This window comes from Theropithecus gelada, chromosome 7a (assembly GCF_003255815.1).
Source record: "Theropithecus gelada isolate Dixy chromosome 7a, Tgel_1.0, whole genome shotgun sequence".
NCBI lineage: Eukaryota > Metazoa > Chordata > Mammalia > Primates > Cercopithecidae > Theropithecus > Theropithecus gelada.
In genome coordinates this window covers 20,477,987-20,499,669 of record NC_037674.1, presented here as the reverse complement: position 1 = coordinate 20,499,669, position 21,683 = coordinate 20,477,987, and the positions used below count along the sequence as shown (strand labels likewise).

The 21,683-nt window shown below is 53.0% G+C and overlaps 1 protein-coding gene across 2 annotated transcripts in view; it reads right to left on the bottom strand.

Annotated features, from left to right (window-relative positions):
- DUOX1 (dual oxidase 1) overlaps positions 1-21,683 on the bottom strand; it is a 36,621-nt gene that overhangs the window by 9,872 nt on the left and 5,066 nt on the right. For both annotated transcript variants that reach the window (XM_025390102.1, XM_025390101.1), the window contains 23 exons: positions 21,381-21,568; positions 20,980-21,181; positions 20,707-20,873; positions 20,253-20,313; positions 20,034-20,130; positions 18,595-18,685; positions 17,443-17,545; positions 17,012-17,184; positions 15,687-15,862; positions 15,350-15,468; positions 14,644-14,781; positions 13,145-13,258; positions 12,237-12,436; positions 11,392-11,577; positions 8,798-9,023; positions 8,458-8,551; positions 8,005-8,180; positions 5,711-5,780; positions 5,160-5,285; positions 4,379-4,557; positions 3,872-4,102; positions 2,917-3,016; positions 2,379-2,428 (listed from right to left, as the gene is read on the bottom strand). In XM_025390102.1, coding sequence (XP_025245887.1) covers positions 2,379-2,428; positions 2,917-3,016; positions 3,872-4,102; positions 4,379-4,557; positions 5,160-5,285; positions 5,711-5,780; positions 8,005-8,180; positions 8,458-8,551; positions 8,798-9,023; positions 11,392-11,577; positions 12,237-12,436; positions 13,145-13,258; positions 14,644-14,781; positions 15,350-15,468; positions 15,687-15,862; positions 17,012-17,184; positions 17,443-17,545; positions 18,595-18,685; positions 20,034-20,130; positions 20,253-20,313; positions 20,707-20,873; positions 20,980-21,181; positions 21,381-21,568 — 3,267 coding nt within the window. The remainder of the gene's footprint in view (positions 1-2,378; positions 2,429-2,916; positions 3,017-3,871; positions 4,103-4,378; positions 4,558-5,159; positions 5,286-5,710; positions 5,781-8,004; positions 8,181-8,457; positions 8,552-8,797; positions 9,024-11,391; positions 11,578-12,236; positions 12,437-13,144; positions 13,259-14,643; positions 14,782-15,349; positions 15,469-15,686; positions 15,863-17,011; positions 17,185-17,442; positions 17,546-18,594; positions 18,686-20,033; positions 20,131-20,252; positions 20,314-20,706; positions 20,874-20,979; positions 21,182-21,380; positions 21,569-21,683) is intronic.

The window sequence follows — 21,683 nt, the reverse complement described above, 5'->3', positions numbered from 1 at the left end:
ACTGCCCAAGTTGGGGTAAGAATGTCCCAGCATTCTCCTCTGGTTCTCTCCCCTACACCACTGATCACAGGTACCTTTCATTTCAGCAGACATTATTCACTTTTCATAGCCTTTGTCACCATGATTTTTTTTTTTTTTTTTTTTTGAGATGGAGTCTCACTCTGTCACCTAGGCTGGAGTGCATTGGTGCAATGTTGGCTCACTGCAACCTCTGCCTCCTAGGTTCAAATGATTCTTCTGCCTCAGCCTCCTGAGTAGCTGGGACTACAGGTGTGCACCACCATGCCCAGCTAATTTTTTTTTATTTTTAGTACAGACAGGGTTTTGCCATGTTGGCCAGGTTCGTCTTGAACTCCTGGCCTCAGGTGATCCACCCACCTTGGCCTCCCAAAGTGCTTGGATTACAGGTGTGAGCCACCACACCCAGCCAATCTTTCACCCATGTCATTATTTGTTTTTTGTCTGTCACTTTCCTGACTCTCAGGTTCTCAAGAACAAGGAACAGGCTAAGCTAGTTTGCCACTGAATCCTAGTGCCTAGTGCAGGGGCCTGGCACACCGTGGGCCCTATATAAAATTGTGCTGGGCCGGGCACGGTGGCTCTAGCCTGTAATCCCAGCACTTTGGGAGGCCGAGACGGGTGGATCACGAGGTCAGGAGATCGAGACCATCCTGGCTAACACGGTGAAACCCTGTCTCTACTAAAAAATACAAAAAAAAAACCCAAAAAACTAGCCAGGCGCCCGCCACCTCACCAGTAGTCCCAGCTACTCGGGAGGCTGAGTCGGCAGAATGGCGTAAACCTGGGAGGCGGAGCTTGCTGTGAGCTGAGATCAGGCCACTGCACTCCAGCCAGGGTGACAGAGTGAGACTTCGTCTCAAAAAAATAATAAATAGGCCGGGCGCGGTGGCTCAAGCCTGTAATCCCAGCACTTTGGGAGGCCGAGATGGGCGGATCACGAGGTCAGGAGATCGAGACCATCCTGGCTAACACGGTGAAACCCCGTCTCTACTAAGAAATACAAAAAATAGCCGGGCGAGGTGGCGGGCGCCTGTAGTCCCAGCTACTCGGGAGGCTGAGGCCGGAGAATGGCGTGAACCCGGGAGGCGGAGCTTGCAGTGAGCTGAGATCCGGCCACTGCACTCCAGCCTGGGCTACAGAGCGAGACTCCGTCTCAAAAAAAAAAAAAAAAAAAAAAAAAAAAAAAAAATAATAATAATAATAATAATAAATAAATAAATAAATAAATAAAATTGTGCTGAATGAATGGATGCACAGCATGTCCACTGTGGGCCCTCTGGGCCAAACAATGGAAATAGCAGGCCCTGCCCTCATCGAGTCGAGGTTTGGTCGTTGTCCCTGCACCACTCTTCATTGACTGCCACAGCACACAACATGAGCACTGGCACTGTTAGTGACTGGGCAGGACCACACTGTCCCTGCTCATCACCAGGGTCCCCAAATACAACCCAGAGTTGGTGGGAGGTCCCTCCTCTCCCAGGGGATCCAGGCCATGGGTATACAGGGGGATAATACTGGAGCCAGGGCAAGATAGGACAGAGAATGGTCCCTCAAGTGATCAAGGAGGAGAGAGGCAGAAGTTAAGAAGATTAGAGCCCTGAAGTATAAAAAAGTAAAGGTTAAGAAGGGATCTAACCAAAGCCTGTAAAGTCCTAAAAGGAGAGGAGAGCATAAACACAGCCTTATCCACTAAATCTCAGTGTGCAGGAATTAGCAAGCACCCTCTGAAGTTCAAAGCAGATCATTTTAGGATTAAAAAAAAAACACCCATGCCGTGTTTCACAGAGAGAAGCCAGTATAGAAATTGTGTTACTCCAAGGAAGGAACAGACTGAAAACATAAATAGGTTCAAGAGAGTTTGAATAGATTCACAGCTAATAGCTCTAAGATGGGTGATTATAGGGAGTTAGGAATATCCCCCAAGCGCTCTTTTCAAGGCATACTGGGTAGGCACCTCTGTCTGACTTGACAAAGAGCCCGCTCCCTCCCCCATGCAGCTGGGGCACAGTACTCCTCAAAGCTACTGTTATGGTATGTGTGTGTATTGGGGGAAGAGGTAGCCACTCGTATTCCACTGGAACTAGTCCAGAGTAGGAGATACTTCTCCCACTAACCCTACTAGAGGAGGAAATAGCCCAAAGTAGGAGCAGGAATCCAGCTGAGCTCCTGGGAGGAGGACTGGAATGCAGAGTAGCCTAAGTCTCTTGCCACCAAGTAGTGTCATCAGGCCAGAGGGCAGAGCCTGGGTCACCAGAAGAGCTGAGTGAGTGAACCTGGGCTGCTCTGGGGTGCAGAGAACCCAGAGCCTTGAGCTCACGGTCAGGTCCAGAAATTCATGGATCAAGGAGAGGTCTCACCTGGTACGGTCTGGAAGAACCACCAATAATACTTTTGGGGGAACTCAGACCTGTGTGGAAGGGACAGCAAAGAGAGACCTTGAGAGGAGATCTCTTTTTTTGTTTTTTGTTTTTTTTTTTTGAGGCAGAGTCTTGCTCTGTCACCCAGGTTGGAGTGCAGTGGCATGATTTCGGCTCACTGCAACCTCCACCTCCTGGGTTCAAGCCATTCTCCTACCTCAGCCTCCCCAGTAGCTGGGATTACAGGCACACACCACCACGCCCAGCTAATGAGAGGAGATCTCTGGGTCTTCCAGATGGGACCCTTCAGGAGAGGCACCCCAACTCAGACACCAGTCTCTCCTGCTGACTTAGCATTAGGGGCTCAAGCTGGTCACTCTCTGTCCTGTAACCCAGAAGGTGACACTCTGCTCTGGAGCCAAAGAATTTGTTTCTTTCCACCCAAAAGGAATCCCCCCCATTACACACACACACACACACACACACACACGCACACACACACATGCGCGCGCGCGCACACACACACACTCACACTTACCCATCATCATGGAAGAGGCCAGGAAAGAGGCAGGAGAGGACGCTGAGGGGGCTGATGGAGAACAGGTACACATTCACCACATGGCCCACACTGTGTAAGACTAAGGAAGAGCAGACCGTGTGGTGAGCTTGGGGCAGCCCAGGGTGGGTGCTCACTCATTCAGCCCAAGGTGGAGGACGCTGGCCAGAGTGGGGGGCCTGAAGAAGCACCTAGGAGTCTCGACCTCTGACCTGTTTTTGTTTTTTTTTTTTTTTAGATGGAGTCTCGCTCTGTCACCCAGGCTGGAGTGCAGTGGTGTAATCTCAGCTCACTGCAACCTCTGCCTCCCAGGTTCAAGCGATTCTCCTGCCTCAGCCTCCTGAGTAGCTGGGATTACCGGCATGCGCCACCACACCCAGCTAATTTTTGTATTTTTAGTAGAGGCGGGGTTTCACCATGCTGGCCAGGCTGGTCTCGAACTCCTGACCTCAAATGATCTGCCTGCCTCGGCTTCCCAAAGTGCTGGGGTTACAGGCATGAGCCACCGTGCTGGCCCGGACTTCTGACCTCTAAACAATCTCCTGGCCCTCCCCAACACCCTACAGACACACCATGCACACAACCATGTGAGTCTGGAATTCCAGCATTAGAAGTTCCCTCCTTTGCTTTCTCTCATAGAGTCATGCTTTAAAACATAAAAATTGGGAGAAATGACACATTATGCACACTCATTCCGGGGTGTTAGGAACTTGTCAGCTGAGGCTGGTGAGGTGCCCTGGAAAGTGCGGGAAGAGGCACTTGGCAGTGACCAGTGACAGGCTCCCGGGCTTACTTCACACCCTGGCCCAGGCCAACTCCATCCTGATGGAGAAGGACATTAAAGGTGAGTGCCAGCAGAGAGGGGGTCTCTCAGAGGAGGGGAAGCCAGCGGGGACTGGAGGCCCTGGAGAGCCTCCCTGGGACACCCAGGCCTTGCCTGTGAGGACGATGGCGGTGGAGGCAATGAGGCGATGAAAGTCCACAGCGGCGTCGAAGGGCACGTAGCGGTTGAGGAAGGTTTCTCGCAGGAAGGTGATGAGGTTGCGGCACATGGTGAGCAGGATGTAGGAGAACATGAAGGAGATGCTGGCTGCCGTGCCCCGCGACAGGATGATTCCCACGCGGGTGGTGTCCGTGATGCCCGTGTGGTGTGCGGCAAAGGCGTAGTCTGTGGAGGGGGCCCAGGCAGGCAAGCGAGGGGCAGTGCAGAGGAGAGAGAGCTGGTTAGGGAGGTCATCAGCGGTAGGCCCTGGCCAGCTGCCACTCACAACAGGCCTCCCCCTCACAGTCTTCACTCAGACAGGCTCCACTCACCCCACCCAGGGCTGGCACTTACCGCAGGCCTCGCCCCGGGGCTGTCGGTCACTCACAGTAGGCCCCACCCCCAGGGCGATCACTCATTGCAAGCCTAGGGAAAGGGCTTGTGGTAAGTGAAGTCACTCACAGTAGGCCCTCTCCAGGAAAAGCCCCCCAGCGATGGCGTAGAACACGGCCACGCAGCCGATGTGGCGCCGGTAGTTCTCAATGAAGCGCTTGAACTGTTGCACCGTCTGGTGGAGACGGCTGCGTTGGAACTTCTCTCGGTGCGCCTCAGTGAACAGCAAGGGCTGGAATGACGTTACCCTGGGAGACAGGAAGCCTTAGCCCTTGGCACCTACCATCGGACCCAACGCTAGTGGGGCCCCACTTCACGGAGGGGAGCCGCCCAGAAGCGAGGGAAGCCGAGTGAGCCTTGTGGAAGTAGAATTTAGACCTCATCGTATCAGGCTATATCACACTGCATAAGCAAGCTGGCAGTGGAGGGATGGCCTGGAGTGGTCATTTCTTCCCAGGGGATGCACTCCATCCACCCATGTTCGTTCACACTCAGTCTCTCTCCTTCCAGGCTGTCGCTCCCACCTCCCACCCAGCACCCATATTCAGCCTTTACTAGAGACTCAAAGGACACCTCTCCCATGAAGGCATCTCTGACCTCCCTGGCAGAGGTGAGTGCTTCCTTGAGTTCCAAAGGCCCTCGCTCTTCCCACTATTCGAACAGTCATCAGTGGGACATTGAAATGATCAGTGTAGCAGACTATCTCCTTAGAGTGTGATGTTCTTGGGCAAGGACTATTCACCCTGCCTCTACCCACGATGTTTAGCACAGTGCCTGGTACCAAGGAAAGGATGTTTGTAAGCTGAAGGAATGGATGCACTGCCTGGCTTAAGGGGAAGAGCAGACGTACTTCTTGCCAAACCTCCGCCGAATCTCCTGGGGAGGGTCTGTGTCCGTGGGGCACTGCAGTCTCTGAGGTGTCAACTCCGTCTCTATGTCGCTGTGGGAACAGTGGGCACTCACTCTGGGAGAGGGACTAAGACAAGAATGGTAAGAGATAGGATGCTGGCCATCTCAACCACTCATTCCTCTGCTGTCCTGGTCTGCCTCCAAACCCATTCTGCTGAGGAAGGATCAGAGCTGTCAGCAAGGGGACAGCAAGATTTCCACAGACACCTACAGACAGAATGAGTCAGATCTTGGGGGTCCTCACTAAGGCTGTTGCATATGCCTTTACCCTTCACAAGGGCATCTGGGCCAGGCCGTAACTGAGAGCGGAAATCCAGCAGGCTTTCTGCGTGCTCCGGCACGGGGCTGTGTCTGCCTAGAGAAAGGGGTGCCTTTTTCTAATTTGTTTGAAGGTGCTGCATGGGCTAGCAGTGGCCCTGATCCCAACCATTCAGGGGAGAGAAATGGCAACTCCCCAACTCCCCCCTCTGACATTCCCAGATGGGGGCTCACCAGATCATCTCCTGGCTGATGTAGGAGGCTCGCCGGCAGAGGTCCTTGATGACTTCAGGCACCTCCACCCCTGCAAAGCAGAGCCGGGCTAGGGAGCAGCTCAGGGTCCAGAGCCCAGGAAGGCCTGGCTCAAATGCACAGCACTCCTACCATCCCATGTTCAGACACAGTAGACAGTCCCAGACCGATGGAGGCCCTGCCTTTGGGTGCCCCAACCTCAGCCCTTGTCCCCAGTGGGAGCTGGACCCAGCCATAGGTGGGCAGGGAGAAGGCCTGAAAGAAAGTTGGTCAGGCAGCCTTCCCTAAAGTGTGTCTCTCATCAGTCCCACTTCTGGGACTATGGGGTAGAGTTCAGGAACTGTATATAACCTGCCCTCTGAGCCTGCTCTGCCATAAATATTCGGCTTAAGATCCTCCAGCTTAAAACCTCCAAGAGTTACATGTAGAATCTAGGTGGTAGGTATACGGGAGATCATACTGCAGTTGTTTTACTTTTCTGTGTTTGAAAATGTTCATAATAAACTATGCAGGAGAAAAGCTCTCCCAGGAGTCACCCCATTGTTCCTGTCTAGGCTGAGCACTGAAGGCAGGGCAGGACTAAGCTGCAAAGCCACGTTCTTACAGGAGGCCTGGGAATCTCTGGGTTTCTTCCAAGTGCTGAACCAAGCCTGAGGATGACCCTGGTCTCTAGTTGAGGTCAAAAGAAAGTAAGCTGAACTATATTAAAATTAAATCAGAATGTTTTAAACAAAGTGTTAATGCCTGTACTCTCAAATGTTCCACAAACAGCAAATGTGGTGAAATGGTAACAAATGTGGTGAAATGGTAACAAATGTGGTGAAATGGTAACATAGGTGAAAAGTGAAGGAACATCTCTTTTTTTGAGACAGAATCTCTGTTGCCCAGGTTGGAGTGCAGTGGCACAATCTTTGCTCACTGCAACCTCTGCCTCCTGGTTCAAGCGATTCTTGTGCCTCAGCCTCTGAAGTACTTAAGACTACAGGTGTGTGCCACCACACCTGGGTAATTTTTGTATTTTTTTTTTTTAATAGAGATGGGGTTTCATCATGTTGGCCAAGCTGGTCTTGAACTCCTGACCTCAAGTGATCCTCCCGCTTTGGCCTCCCAAAGTGCTGGGATTATAGGCGTGAGCTATTGCACCTGGCCCTTTTTTCCTTTTCTTTAATTTTAAAATCTTTCAAAAAAAAAAAAAAAAATCTGGACTCAACAACAATGAAAAGAAAACAATACTCAGTGCTAATCTTCCTCAATCCCCAAGCCTGGTCTTACCCTCAATCCCAGGTGTTGGATGTCCCTGGGAGTCTGTGCTGTGGGCTCCCTTCCATGTACCTTCCTTGTCCCTGCCCTCAGGCTCAGGTGCCTGCTGCCCTGGCTGCCTGGGAAAGGTAAAAAGCTGCAGAATCAGGAGTGCTGGCTTCCCTCTCTTCCAGCTCTCCTTACTCCCAGGGGGAAGCCCTGACCAGAGGCTCATCTGTGTCTTGTCTAACTTGCCCCTCTTCCCTGTGGAGGCTGCTCAGCCTACCCCTTCTCATAATTCTGGGAGGGGCTTGGTTTGGTCTCAACATGCCCCAGTGAGAGTTCTAAGATGAGAAGATACCATAACGGCTCAGAGCAGGCCACAGACAGACCCTCCTGCCTGCTGCTTGCCCCTTCCTCACTCTAACTCTAGCCCCCACCCACTTGAATCAGACATAGGTGGGGCAGGAAGTAGGGGGAAGGACAACAGAACCGGGTCTTCATGTACTCAGCAAACATTTACTGAGCACTCAGCCAGAAGATATAGCGGCAAAAAAGCCCCCAAGAGATACCACCCCACCCCCACAACCAGACACCCCAGCTGAAGGGAGTATGGCCTGGGTAGGGCTGTCACAGGGAGACAGTCTCCCCCTATCCTGGGCACCAGGCACAGGGGGCTTTGGCAGGGAGCCAGGGGAAGCAGAGTTCCAACGACCATTCTCTACCCTATCCTGACCCTGCCCGCCCCACCAGCAGAGCTGCATTATGACTTTCACTGGCCCTAGGCACTTTCACCTTTGTGGGCCCTTTCCTCCATAATAAAAAATAAAAATACTTTCAAATTATATTGTATAATTATGTTGATATAAAGAAAACTACAATCCAGATTGGATCCATTATTATATATCACTACATTCATTTTTTCTCTTCCGATTTTAATGGAAGTTAAAACATTTCTGTGGACTCCTAAAAGTATGTGGGCATTGTGCCTACTATGCCTAACCAATGAGTCAGTGCTGCCTACCAGGCTGCCCCACCTTTGACACAGAGCTGCGTGAAGCGGAGCTCGCTGTTGTGGTCCCGCAGCATGAAGTGAAAATCCTCCCATGTCAGCTCCTCCTTGTCCTGGAATCCCGACTCCCGGAACATGGACTCCACCACCTCGGCCAGCTGGGCCTTGGACAGGCAGTTGTTGGAGATCTCGATGAAGGATCTGGGGTTGGGGGAGAGGAACCATCAGGCTCTGACTGGGGCCTGCGATCCAGACACAGGACATAATGACTCCATCGCACCAAACTGTCTGTGCCCACATGGAGGGGCCCCGACTGGCCACATCCCAAACCCCCTGCTAGTTGGAACAGCCTCTGGTTACATGGGTAAGGAGGAGGCCTCTGCCTTCCTTGGCCCTTCTGCTCTCTCCTTCAGGTCCCACCTCTTTGCCCTGGCGTCCCTGCCCTGGCCCATTCTCCTGGCTGTCCCAGAGAACCAACCTCAGCATCCTGATGAACTCATCCTTGGAAATGAGGCCATTCCCATCAAAGTCGTACATGCGGAACATAAGGCGAGACTTTTCCTCAGGAGAGCCTGGGAGAGGGAGGACTCCATAAGGAGAGCCCCCGCCTGCCTGCCTGAACCCCCAGGCTGGCCAGAAGGGGTCTCACACCAGTGTGATGACCCACTGCTGGACACAGCAAGGGTCGCTCTGCTTCCTGACCTCTGCCTGGGCACTCCTGGGCATCTGCCATGGCTGGAGACCTGGTCCCAGGGCTTCTCCACCTCCAACAGATCCAGTCCCTTTCCAGCCTCTCCTATCGTTCCCTCCTCCCTCACCTTTCATGAAGACCACCAGGATGTCCAGGAACTCTCGGAAGGACAGGTAGCCATTGCCATCCTTGTCAGCCAGAGAGAACATCGACTCCACAAACATATCCTGGGGCTTGAGGCCCAGGGACTCGGCAAACTCGGCCCTGCTCAGCTCGCAGGTCAGGGCCTCCTGCACCTTCTGGGAGGAGTCCAGGGGTAGGGTCCCTGCGTCGGCCTGGTTGATGTCCAGCACCTGCACTTGGGCAGTAGCAGAGGGAGGGAGAGGAGACAAGGCTTCCTTGACTTGAAGTTCAGCTGAGCCCTGTAGGAGCCACCTTTTGAGGTGTCTGCCCAGGACCCCCTCTGCTAGGCGGCACTATGATGGTGCCTGAAGCCATGTTTGTTCTACAGAACCCTGACTCTCTGCCTTAGCTGACTGGACAGGGAGCTCACTTGGAATTAAGAAGTGTGAGGTCTGTCTTGACCTGAGCACAAGAAAGCTCAGAAAGTGTGGACCACTTTCTTCCTTCAAGTGCTCAGCCACTTAGAGACCAAGTAAGGCAGAGGCAGCCTAGGAGAGCAGTGGCCTCATTGGCCGACAGCTTTCCTTTTCTAGGTCCTCCCTTTGGAATTCCTGAGACATCTCTGTATTCTCAGAGTCAACTGACCCTTTGTCAATGCTAGCTTATTGGGGTTTCTCTTATTTATACGTAAAATAGTTTTAACTAAGACAAGGCGTCTGCTGGGTTGAGGAAAAGCTGGGCTTGGAAAAGGGGAATTCTCATTGTGGCCATCCCCAGCCCACCCAGGGGCTGTCCCAGCATGAGAGAACAGACAGTGAGGAAGCAGGCAGGCCACAGGCCACAGTACCTGTCTTTCCTGCCTGTCAAGTGAGGTGCCTACTCCAAGTCTGGTGATGGTTTCATGAGGTAAACCTTATAGCTTCAAACAAGGTGCTGTAGTGGAAAGAGCCTAGGGCTGAAGGCAAGAGACCCGGGTTCATGTCCCTGTCTCTGTCACCTGCTTGCTGCATGACCTCAGGCAAGTCTCTTCGGTTGCCTGGGATTCATTTCCTCATCTGCTCTACTTATCTCACAGGTTTACTGTGAGAATCAACGAAAGTGGTTGTGTTGAAAATGTTCTGAAAGCTGAAATCACTGTGCAGATATGAGACACTGACAGCTACCCGCAGGATATATCAGCACCCTTCATGTCTCAGCACAGGGAGTTCCCATAACCCCAGTGGATCCTCAATGAGTGAAGACGCCCAGTCCTGCCTGGGCTCTGGCAAGAAGTCACCCAGCTGAGGGTCCCTCTGTTCTTGTACATATTCAAGTTCAACTTGTTTGTCCTCAGATGACTTTAAATCATGTTCCCGGTACAGAGTAAATGTCTGTTCAATGGATGCTTCTTTCATGAATCCTCTCCCCAGCCACATGACCCTGCTCTTTCTCCTCAAACATTAATTTTTTTGCTCTTCCATGGAGACCACTGTTCAGTCCCTCCTGTTCCTTTCCTCTGAGCCAAAACTTCTCCAACTTTAAGTCCTTGCCAAATATAACCTCCATCATGACCTCGCAGCATGCCGAAGGCTCACTGTCTTCTCTGAGCTCCTGGATCGCTGATTTCCTGAATCACTTTTGTAACCTTCATTCTTTGCCAGTTATCTTCCTTTCTGTGCACGTTCTGTCTTCCCAGTGGGATGATAAGCTTCTTCAGTGGGAGAACCATGCTCTGTGTGTGTGTGTGTGTGTGTATATATATATGTATATATATATTTCTTTTAATTGAAATGGAGTCTCACTCTGTTGCCCAGGCTGGAGTGCAGTGGCGTGATCTCGGCTTACTGCAACCTCTGCCTCCCAGGTTTAAGTGATTCTCCTGCCTCAGCCTTCCTAGTAGCTGGGATTACAGGCACCCACCACCACACCTGGCTAATTTTTGTATTTTTAGTAGAGATGGGGTTTTGCCATGTTGGCCAGGCTGGTCTCAGACCCCGACCTCAAGTGATCCACCTGCCTCGCCTCCCAAAGTGCCAGGATTACAGGTGTGAGCTACCGCACCTGACCATATTTATCTTTATCTACCACGTTTCTCCACTCCACTACCCTGCTCCCAGGCTGCCTTTATTTTTGTGCCAGCTGTGGACTCAAGTCTCTGAATTTTTGTCTTGTTTCTCTATATCCTCCCAATCTCTCTCAGAAGCCTGCAAGGTGGACATCAATGCCCCATGGAGGGCTCTGGCAGCTGCACTCCCCCAAGGAGAGGTGAACAATATCCCTCATGGTGCCCACACTGCCCTGGGTCTCTGCAGCCTTTGGGGCAGGCTGAGGTGAGTGAGGATGGAAAGTCTGGGCAGCCCTGAGGAGAGCGATAAGCAACAAATGCAGAGAAGCCCATTCCTGGGCATCCCCCCACTGAAGCCTCGTAGCTGGAGGTGGGGTTCAGATGGGGGCGGGGCAACTCCTTATGATAAAGTCTGGTGATTCATCCAGAATTGCAATAAACTTGATTATTAGCTGAGAACTCTGGGCTCTGACTTCCCCTGGACTCACCTCATGGCCTCACACAGGTAAGGATGCCACCACAGCATAAGGATTGATCTGATCCCATGTACACACCTGGGAGAAAAGGTGCCTGAAAAAGGTCTCCAGGAGGTGGCTCCGCTGCTCCCGCGTCACAGCTGCTCTCATCAGCTCCTGCTCCCGCAGCTCCCACTCCTGGATGCTCAACCCGCTCTCCTTCAGAGCTGCCCGGAGGTTTTCCACCAGCGCCTGCCGCTCTTCCTCCGAGTTAAACAGCAGCACCTAAGGGGGCAGCCCGAGCAAAAGCAACCATTTGCCAAGGCCTCTTGAGGTTAGGCACTTTATGTGGATTATGTCAGAGGGGCCACTGGAGTGACCTTGCAAAAGAGATATTGTATCTCCTTTTACAGAAGAGGAAAGGGGCTCAGTAGGGTTAAGTGACTTGCTCATAGGTGCAGAGTTTGCATTTAAAGGCACATGTACAAGGACATTCTTCCCTCTGTTCCATACTGGAGAAGGGAGAGGAGGGCAGGGAGGCCAGAGGATGGAGGGGATCATGGGCCAGGCCTCTGATTTAGCTCTCCTCCAAAATCTCTAAAAATTCACTACATCCTGAGATAAGAGGACAGGGAAGAGGGCTTTGCTTCTTCCAAGGACACCCAGCTGGGACCTGACAGGTTGTCCTCAGAAAAGGAGGAGGCAGACTGTGGTTGCAAGAGTTAGGAGGAAACCATGGAGATTATGTCATCCAGCAGGCCCGGAGCAGGATAAATGTGTCCAAGTTTATCTCTCTATCAGGTACTCCACCGGGGAACAAGAAGCCGGACTCCTGCACAGTAACTACCACTTCCTGCCTCCTGGCCCCATGCTCCTTCCCCTCCCCCTGGCTGCCTCCCTGGTGTTGGCTGTGGACAAGGAGCCAGGTGCCAGCTGAGCAGTACCAGGTCATACTCCTTGGGGATCTTGAGCAGCAGAGTGTGGCGTCCACGATTGCTGGACAGGACGAGGTTGACCTGCTGTGGAGGCTGCAGCTGGATGGTGCGGAGCATGGTGAGCCTGCCGTCTACCACACGGATCTGCCCAGGCTGCAGGTGCACGAGCACGGGCCGGCAGGGCTCCTTGCGGCCTTGCCATTCCAAAGCTGGGGGGAGAGAGACAAGGCTTCGTCAGTTGGGATCCGCCAGAGGTACATTGGGAGGAAGAGGGCCAGCTCAGGGCTGAAATTAGATCGAGGCCTCCACAGTTCATTGTCCCCTTCTGGGGTACTGAGGGTCATTCCCTCCCTGAAAGCCTGGCTGTGCCTGTAGCCACATGAAAAGAATAGTAACTATCATTTCCTGAATGTTTTCTAAGTGCTCAATACTATACCAAGTGCTTTGCATGAACTATTTCATTTCATTATAAACCTGTGAGGTAGGTGCTATGATTATTCCTATCTTATGGATAAGAAAAAAAAAAAAGGTTTAGAGAGATTCAAAAATCTGCCTAAGGCCCTATAGCCCATAGTGGTGGTGGAACCAAGATTCCAATTCCAGTCTGACTCTGGACCTTCATTAATCACTTCTCTGTTGCCTGGAGTTCCAGCGTGAGATGCTACAAATCAGCAGTTCCCAGGGAATCGTCAGTCATAGTAACCCTGTAAGATCTAGGCAGGGTTCAATGACTCCTGCACGTGAGGAACTCCGGAGGCTGCAGGACTCCAGCTCCAACTTCTGCTTAATGCCACTGTGGCCTTGCCTACAGTCCTAGAAAAGGGAGGCCTTTTCCTGAGGCTGCTGGGGTGGAGGTGGGTAGCTGTAGTGCTGAGCCATGTCCTCCCTACCACCACCCTGGCCAGCCCTAGGCCTACCTTCCATGCCTCCCACGAGTTTCTCAGACACGATGCTCTGGCGGTCCTGGCCCTGGAGCCTCTTGAAATTTCTCATCCGGAGCCGGGCAACAATCCAGGCGCTGAGCAGGCTCACTGGGAGGGCAGAGGCAGTAGGACGCTCAGGGAGAGGTGTGGCTCGGGGGGGCGGTGGAAGCGGCTCCCTTCTCAGCCCCTTTCCTGGCAGTACCACCTATTGTCCCTACCCCCTAGGTCAGCTTGCTCAATTGTTTCAAATTGTGAAGGTCCCTGGGGGAAGCTGCTCTGTATCCCATGGGGATCTTTGGGTAGCATCTAAGATGCCCACCCTGCCTCCTCATATTCTACCACTCATGTCCCTTACTAGCCAGAGACTAAGTCCAGAGTCTTTGTGTCAGAGCCTAGACTCACCCCACCAGGCTGCTAGTTGACCCACACACAGCCTTGCCAAAGACTAAGCCCCAAGCCTCACTCCAGTGACTAGATCTGCCCCAGCCTTCCCTTCCTCCCTTCCTCCCTCCCTTCCTCCCTCCCTTCCTTCCTACCTTCCTTCCTCCCTCCCTCCCTCCCTCCCTTCCTTTCTACCTTCCTTCCTCCCTCCCTCCCTCCCTCCCTTCCTTTCTACCTTCCTTCCTCCCTCCCTCCCTCCCTCCCTTCCTTCTTCCTTCCTCCCTCCCTCCCTCCCTTCCTTCCTTCTTCCTTTCCTCCCTCCCTCCCTTTCTTCCTTTCCTCCCTCCCTCCCTTCTTCCCTCCCTCCCTCCGTCCCTCCCTCCCTTCCTCTCTCTCTTTCTTTCCCTCCCTCCTTTCCTCCTTTCCTCCCTTCCTCCCTTCCTCCTTTTCTTTTCTTTTTTTTCTGTTCTTTTCTTTTCTTCACAGAGTTTCCCTCTTGTTGCCCAGGCTGGACTGCAATGGTGCAATCTCAGCTCACTGCAACTGCAATGGTGTGATCTCAGCTCACTGCAACCTCTGCCTCCCGGATTCACTTGATTCTCCTACCTCAGCCTCCCGAGTAGCTGGGATTACAGGCATGCGCCACCATGCCCAGCTAATTTTGTATTTTTAGTAGAGACAGGGTTTCTCCATGTTGATCATGGCTGGTCTCGAACTCCCGACCTCAGGCGATCTGCCTGCCTTGGCCTCTGAAAGTGCTGGGATTACAGGCGTGAGCCACCGCGCCGGGCCTTAGCCCTTGTTCTTAAACAGGGATTTGCCTCTGACAGTCCTCTAGGCCCAGGCCTGCAAAAAGCTGTGGATTACAGATTCCCCCTGGCTCCTGACCAATGCTGGGCCCTGTGGGGAGTCCCAGGAAAACAGGGGGGCAATCCTCCCTGGAGCTGACTTCTCTGTAGGTCACACTTCTCTTGTCCCTTCCTCCTCTAGTGTTTCATTCTCCTACCCAGAGGGACCATGCTCTGCGTGGTTTGTTGTCATTAGTGGAACCACCCAAACTGCATCCCCTAGCTTGTATCTCTCACCCCACTCCACTCTGTCCATCATTTTACCCAAAGGGAAGCAGCAGAGGGTCCCGATGGTGACCCCGAAGCCAAATCCACTGCCCTCAAAATAGTCACGAACAATGGAGGGAGCACAGGCTGGCAGGCCTTCAGTGCTGAGCTGTCTTGGCTGCGGACAGGGGTCTCCTGGGGAGGCAGAGGAAGCCAGAGTCCTGGGTGCTGGGCCACAGGTGCTGGCACAGGATCACTGAGGAGGTTAGGGTGGCAGAAAGGGGGTGGGGGCACTCTGGGTAGCTGAAGGGAAGGGGCTTCCTTGGGTAACAAGTGGGGTAAAAAATGAATCCCAACCTCCATCTCTCCCTCACACACACAAGTGTATGTACACACACACACACACACACACACACACAAACTCTTCCCTCACTGCTGTAGAGTTGGGATACCCTCACCGCACAAAGCCCTCCTAATATTATACCCAGCCCCAGCTCCATCTCAGCCGAATGTGAACCTCCTCACCAGCTCTCTCTGAGTCTTGGTTCTGCCCTCACTCGGTACTTTCCGGAGTTGTGCAGAGGGGACCCTACACAGCTGCAGGTGGCGGCCCTGGCACCTGGAGTTCCCAAGGGCAGAACCACAGCTCACTCCCCTCTTGGAGCACAGAGGTTGACGTTCAGCCACACTGAGCCAAGCCCAGAGCTGAAGAGGGACGAGGCTCCAGACCCACCACTCCTCCAGTCACCCCTTGGCCACTCACCTTTATGCCAGACAAAGACACTGGGCTGCAGAGCACCGGGGTCAACGTTGATAACAGCGACCAGCACGTCCCGCAGGGAGGTATTTCGGATTTCTTCAATCTCCTTCTTGGAGAACAGCCTAAGTTGGAGGAAGTAGAAGTCACTGGGATGGGAAGGGGATGCAGGCCTCCAGCAACCCCAGACCCAAGGAGCCAGGTGAGAAAAGAGACCCAGAGGTGTTGGGAAGGGGGTGGTGGGCTGGCTTGGAATCAAGGGCGCAGGGGGGCTGTCTAAGCCCAGGGAGAGGGTCTGCGGCCCAGGCTGAGGTAGAGCCTACCTTACCCTAGCAGGCCTTACCCATTCCTGGTGTTCTCAAACCAGTAGCGGTCACCATCCCGCAGCCGCACAAATTGGTCAAGAACGATGGTGCTGAACAGGGGTCCAGGGTCCCGGTGGCTCTCCAGGAGTCCCCCAGGGAGCAGCTCCAGCCAGGACAAGTCCTGCTTGTACAGGTCAGCTGTGGCCTCCAGTACCTGGAACCAAGAAGGGGCAGGAGTAACAGAAAGTACACAGCACCCACCCTCAGGCAAAGAGGTGGTTCACAGGGATTAGCCCCAGAGATGATAATAATAAATGTCAGTAACAGCAACTCACTCCTCTATAGTGCTTATTATGCCCCAGGCACTGCTCTGAGTGCTTTACATAAGTGAACTCCATTATGGGAACCCTCTCACACATTCAGCTGCCTATTCTATAAAGTAATAAAACAGCCAGCCATTCCCATTCATAACTTGTTCTTGAAAAGGTATGAAAGTTGAAGGGACAAAACCAGAAGTGCAAAAGTTGAATGGCAGAATGATGTGTTATAAAAGGTTTCTATTCTTTAGAACTAATTTTTTTAATCAAATGCCTGATTATATACTGCCTTTTAGAGACAGTTTTCAAAAACATATCACCAGCATTACCTGACCTTTACTTTAGTTTTTTTCTCCACAGTGTAAATAGCACTTGACCAGCTTAATTCCACTGAGGCCCATTTGAAGCTAAAGATTTGCTACTGTTGGTATGCCTGGTGATTCCTATCTATATATTGATTTTATAAAGTTTACGAGCCCCCATGCTCATATCACTTCTTTATTGGCCTTTCAAACCTCCACTTTCCAATAATTTTATAAAATGGTAAGGGCAAAATGCAATAGAGTAGGCACACAATTGTAGAAACACTGCTGTGTCAAGATGGTAAGGTGTCCCAGTCTGGTCTCTTGGCTAGCAGGCATGCCACCAGTCCAGGTGATAGCTCAGGGTGTAACAGCTGACTCCTGAAAGGCAGCTTAAACATCAGTGCAAGAAAGCACAGATTGTTCCTAAGTCAAGGACCTTCTATACCCACTCAGGAGGGTGGAGAGAACAGTAAATGAGATAGTGCCTATTAAGTGCCTGGCAAACAATAGATGCTCAATACATGCTTGCTGGATCTGAACAATCAGAGTGCAAAGCCAAATCTTGCTGGTCTGGTAATCTTCATCCTGATATGCAATATTGGGAAAAGTGACCTGGGTAAGCCCTGCCCCTCCCACTAGGTGCTTGTCTACGTGCTCAAGTTTCACTACCTATCTCCCATGACTCAGTCCCACGTGCCTTGTCCCTCCCACCCTACCCTCGGGGTCCTGACCCCTCCTCACAGTGTCATTGCTCCGGAAGAGCACAGGGTTGATGTCCTGCCAGCGGGTAATAGGAGATAAGCCCAGTGCTGCCCTGGCCTTGTTGTAAGAGGGCAGGCCCAGATCCCGGCCCCGCTGCAGGCAGCTGGCCAGGTGGTCTGTGCGGGAAAACTTCAGTGGCCCAGGCCAGAAATCTGGAGAGGAGATACCACACAGTCTGAGGGAGCTCAGGGCCACCACAGCAGTCTCCAGTCCAGGCCCCAGGCTCCAACCAGCCCCAGAAGACTTGAGCCAGAAGAAGCCATGATCAGCATGCCAGAAGCTCTCTCATCAGTGAGTGCAGTGCAGGCTCCCAGCCCCAGGTACCCCCTCATACCTGGCTCTGGAAGTCCAGCTGAGCCTCTTCCCAGAGGCCAGGAGTTCACAACCTGCAGGGACAGCCTCAGACTCACCCCGCACATCTTCAACCACCACGTGGTCCTCTCGCTCTGCGATCTGGGAGGCCATGCCCAGCAGCAGTGCGTCCACATCTTCAGCACTTTGTAGGCTTGGGTGCTTTATAGATTGTGGGTGGGGAGGAGAGGGGCGTGGTTAATGGAGTCAGAGGTTAGATAGCCAGGCTCCCTCCACACCATCATCCTTATCCCTGAGCCCACCCAGTCCTACTGTGTGCTCCCAAACTGGCGGGACATTCCTGCTCTGCAGGTTGATTCCCCACTCAGGGTGAGGGGTGTCCCCATCCAAAGTCAATACTGCCTGACAGAGGTCTATACAAGCACAAGGGATCTTAAAATTTTACTTTGACCTTGGGAGACTTGACAATGTGGTTGGCAAATTCACTAGAAGATCTAGATCTCAGTCCTCTGTTACTAACCAGCTGTATGACTTTGGGCAAGTCACAGGCCCTCTCTGAACACAGTTTCCTTCCCTTAATAAAAAGGGACTTTGATGAGGGGGACACTGAGGCCTCTTTCGATTCAGCTCCAGGCTCTGATTCTATGGCTTCTTTTCTCTTCCTCCCTACTCCCTTCCCCTTAGTAAACACTTTACACAAAGTATCTTGCTTTCCTTTAAATTCATGATCAATGCTCTTCATCCATGCTGGCCTGATTTGGACGGATGGGCAATCCTCAATAATCTCTAAGAACCCCTGCTTCCTCCCCAACACCCTCACACATACGCACTCACACACCGCCCGGGATGTATGTCTAATGGGAAGTTTCCTTGGGGCAAGTGAGACTAGCTGGGGTACTCCAAGGCCTACAGGACAACCAGAGCTGTCGAAGGAGAGGGAAAACATGGGAGGCAGCAACAAAGGCAGAACCATACTTGCACAGGCCCCACTGGCTCTCCCACAGCCCTGAGGTTGGGGTGGTGGCTTGACTTTTGGCCATGTCCAGCTACCTGGTCACCTCAGACTTTGTAGGGGAGATGCCTGAGGTCCTCCAGGCTGCCTCCTTCACCCCAGCCTATCCCAGCTGTCCGCTTCAGCCTTACTGCCTGCTTTCACCATGCACTCACACATACACACACATACGCGCACACACACACACACGCGCATGCACACACACATATCCACCACTTATGTGGCCCCCAGCTCGGACCTCACGGCTCCAGTAGCTATTGCAGACCCGGAGAGCTCTAGAGACACTTGAGTTCCGATTGATGACCACCTGGAAGTGGCAGCTGGCATTTCTGAAATGCAAAGAGCAGGTAGATGGTGACTGAGGTAATGGGGTTATACTGTCAGGCATCAGTTCTGGTCTCTGAGGCAGTAGCCAGGGACCCCAGGCCTTTCTGAGGTGGTGTGTGGTTCGGACCTTGGTACGTTCTGGGGGATCTGACTTTTGAAAGGTCCTATCCACAACATCAGACCAAATATCTAAAATGTACTCCCTCATTAACAACATCAGACCAAATATCTAAATGTACTCATAGCTCACTCTCTCTGACTCTCAATATATGTATATACGCACATATGTAAAATACATATATACACACAAAATTGTATGTACAACATATGTGTACATATATACCTTTTCAAAGGATTCAAAAATTGTTCTTTTGAAACTACTTGTCTGTGAATAACTCAATTGTCTATGTCTCGTACATCATCAGGCATACCCCAGAGATTATTCCAGAGTAAATCTAATCTATGAATTGTTTTAAATTATAAAGCAACTGTAAAAAAATAAATGGACATGCTTTGTTTCATATACACTTATTTAAATATATGTCTTTTTTTTCTGAGACAGAGTTTCACTCTTGTTGTCCAGGTCAGAGTGCAATGGCACGATCTTGGCTCACCACAACCTCTGCCTCCCAAGTTCAAGCAATTCTTCTGCCTCAGCCTTCCGAGTAGCTGGGATTACAGGCATGCACCACCATGCCCAGCTAATTTTGTGTGTGTGTGTGTCTGTGTGTGTGTGTGTATGTGTGTGTGTGTGTATATATATATATATATATATATTTTTTTTTTTTAGTAGAGACGAGGTTTCTGCATGTTGGTCAGGCTGGTCTCTAACTCTCAACCTCAGGTGAACCACCCGCCTCAGCCTCCCAAAGTGCTGGAATTACAGGCGTGAGCCACCGCACCCAGCCTGTGTCTTTTTCAAGTTCCCTTTTCATTATTTTGAAGCCAATATTTTCCTTCAGATTGCACACATTTTAGAACCCTCTGCCCCCAAAAGGTTGCAGGCCCTGGGCCCTGTGATTATAGCTAAAAATGTCCCCAGTGTAGTGTCAAGACATGAGGTTTAGACCAGTGGGGTTTGTGACACCCTCTGAACCTTTATTACTCTATATTTAATGGGTGGGGGGGAGGGTAATATCTACACCAGCAGCAGGAGAAGGGAAGTAAAAGTGCTTAAAAACCACAGTGATGTATCTTTTAAAACAATTGCTTTTCTTCCCCTCTCTATTCATCGTTCCCTTGGGGACACTTCAGACTGATAATCCTGTAGAGAGAGCTCCTGAGGGCGGATTTTCTTCAGTTGACAGCCCCATCCCTCCCAGAACACAAACCTTTGAGCCCCTCCCTCACCTCATGTAGACGCCAGGGGGCACCATGGTGGAGAGGAACTGCTCAGAGGCCGCCACGAACTCCGAGGAGATGCTGGGGTCCAGAAATGGCCGGTATCCTGGGGAAACAGGAGAAGAGAGGACAAAAGCATTTAGCCCTGAAATCCCCAACGTACTCCCCACCCCACCCCACAAAACACACTCACGCAAGCCCTCCCATCCTCCTTCCCCACTCCCTCACCTGTATACTCCGGGGGTGTTTTCTGCAGGAAGCTGGGCAGCCACTCATACACAGCGATGTTCTGAGGGGCAGAGAGAGGCGAGGGGAGGCACCAGTTGGATGAGGCTGGGCCTGGAAGGGTCTGAGCCCAAGGACGGCTTCCAGGTGGAGATGAGGACCAGGCAGGGTCAGTCATGGGAGAAGCAACTCAAACAGGAGCGGTGTGAGGCCTGCCTCCTCAGGGGATTTGGGGGAGCAGGGGGTTGGGAGGTGATAAATAATAATCACCAGCCAGATTTCTCCTATAAACAGCGCTGTGCCTCCCTATCATTTACTGGGGCTTCCCTAGACCTCGCTGTCTGGGGAGGGGTTTCTGGGTGGAAGTTGTCCACAGATGGGGAGCTCCGTGGGGCAGCGGAGTCTCCCGTGGACTTGCTCGCGGGAGGGGAGACGTCGCGGGGCGCGGACGGCTGACCTGGTAGGTGGCGATGACCCTCTTGCGCGCGTGCTGGAACAGCTCCTCGTCCCCCCAGTCTGGGTGCTGGCGGGCCAGCCTCTGCGCGCACAGGTTGTGATAGCGGAACCAGAGCAGACCCAGCGCCTGCAGGAAGGGCTCCCGGTTCCCTCGCTCCGCCCCGAAGGCTGCATCCGACGTGGGGGCGCAGGGGAAGAGATGAGCGGTAGCGTGATCGGGGGAGCCCACACTCGCAGACCCCCAGCCGGTCCTGTCCCGCCCTGGCGGCCTCACCGTACAGCCCCCTGGGCCCGCTCTGTCCGGTGGCGGGGTCGGGCGCCGCCCACATTAGCAGGGGCTTCTGCGAGTCTCGGGGGAAGGCGGGGTCGGGCCCTGACGCCAGCTGTCCCCCGGAGAAGCTCCGCAGCGCGTCGCTCCAGGAGTGCGAGGAGCCATAGATGGCGCTGCCGTCCAGCCAGCCCGTCACCTGGTTGGTCTGCGGGGCACGCGGCGGGTGAGATGGGGTGTAAGGGGGCGAGGAGGGGGTGGGCGGCGGCAGGCCAGGGAAGGCCGGGGCCTGGCGGTTGTCCGCGGCTGGGAAGTGGGCGCCCCTCCCCGCCAGGCCCTGCCAGGCCCGCAGCCTGGGTCCCAGCCGACTGGGGTGCGGCCCCTTCCCGCCGCCTTCCCCTCCTCACCAGGTCTCGGGGATTGCTGGGGCTCCGTCCGGTCTTGGGGTCCCAGCGGCTCCTCTGGAAGGGCAGCACCACATCCCCACGCTGGTCTGGGTCGAACACGGGGTCTCCGGGCGGGATGTGGATGTTGAGGAACTCGGCAGGGCAGCCGGGCGTTTCCACGCTCACCAGGTCCGAGAGCAAGTGATAGCCTGTGGGCAATGCAGGAGGGGGTGCTAGGGCCAGCGGAGGGCCACTTTGCCTCCTACCCTAGGCATCCAGCCTCCTTCTCTCCCCTGAAGCTTCAAAAGACTCAGCAGCCCTTAT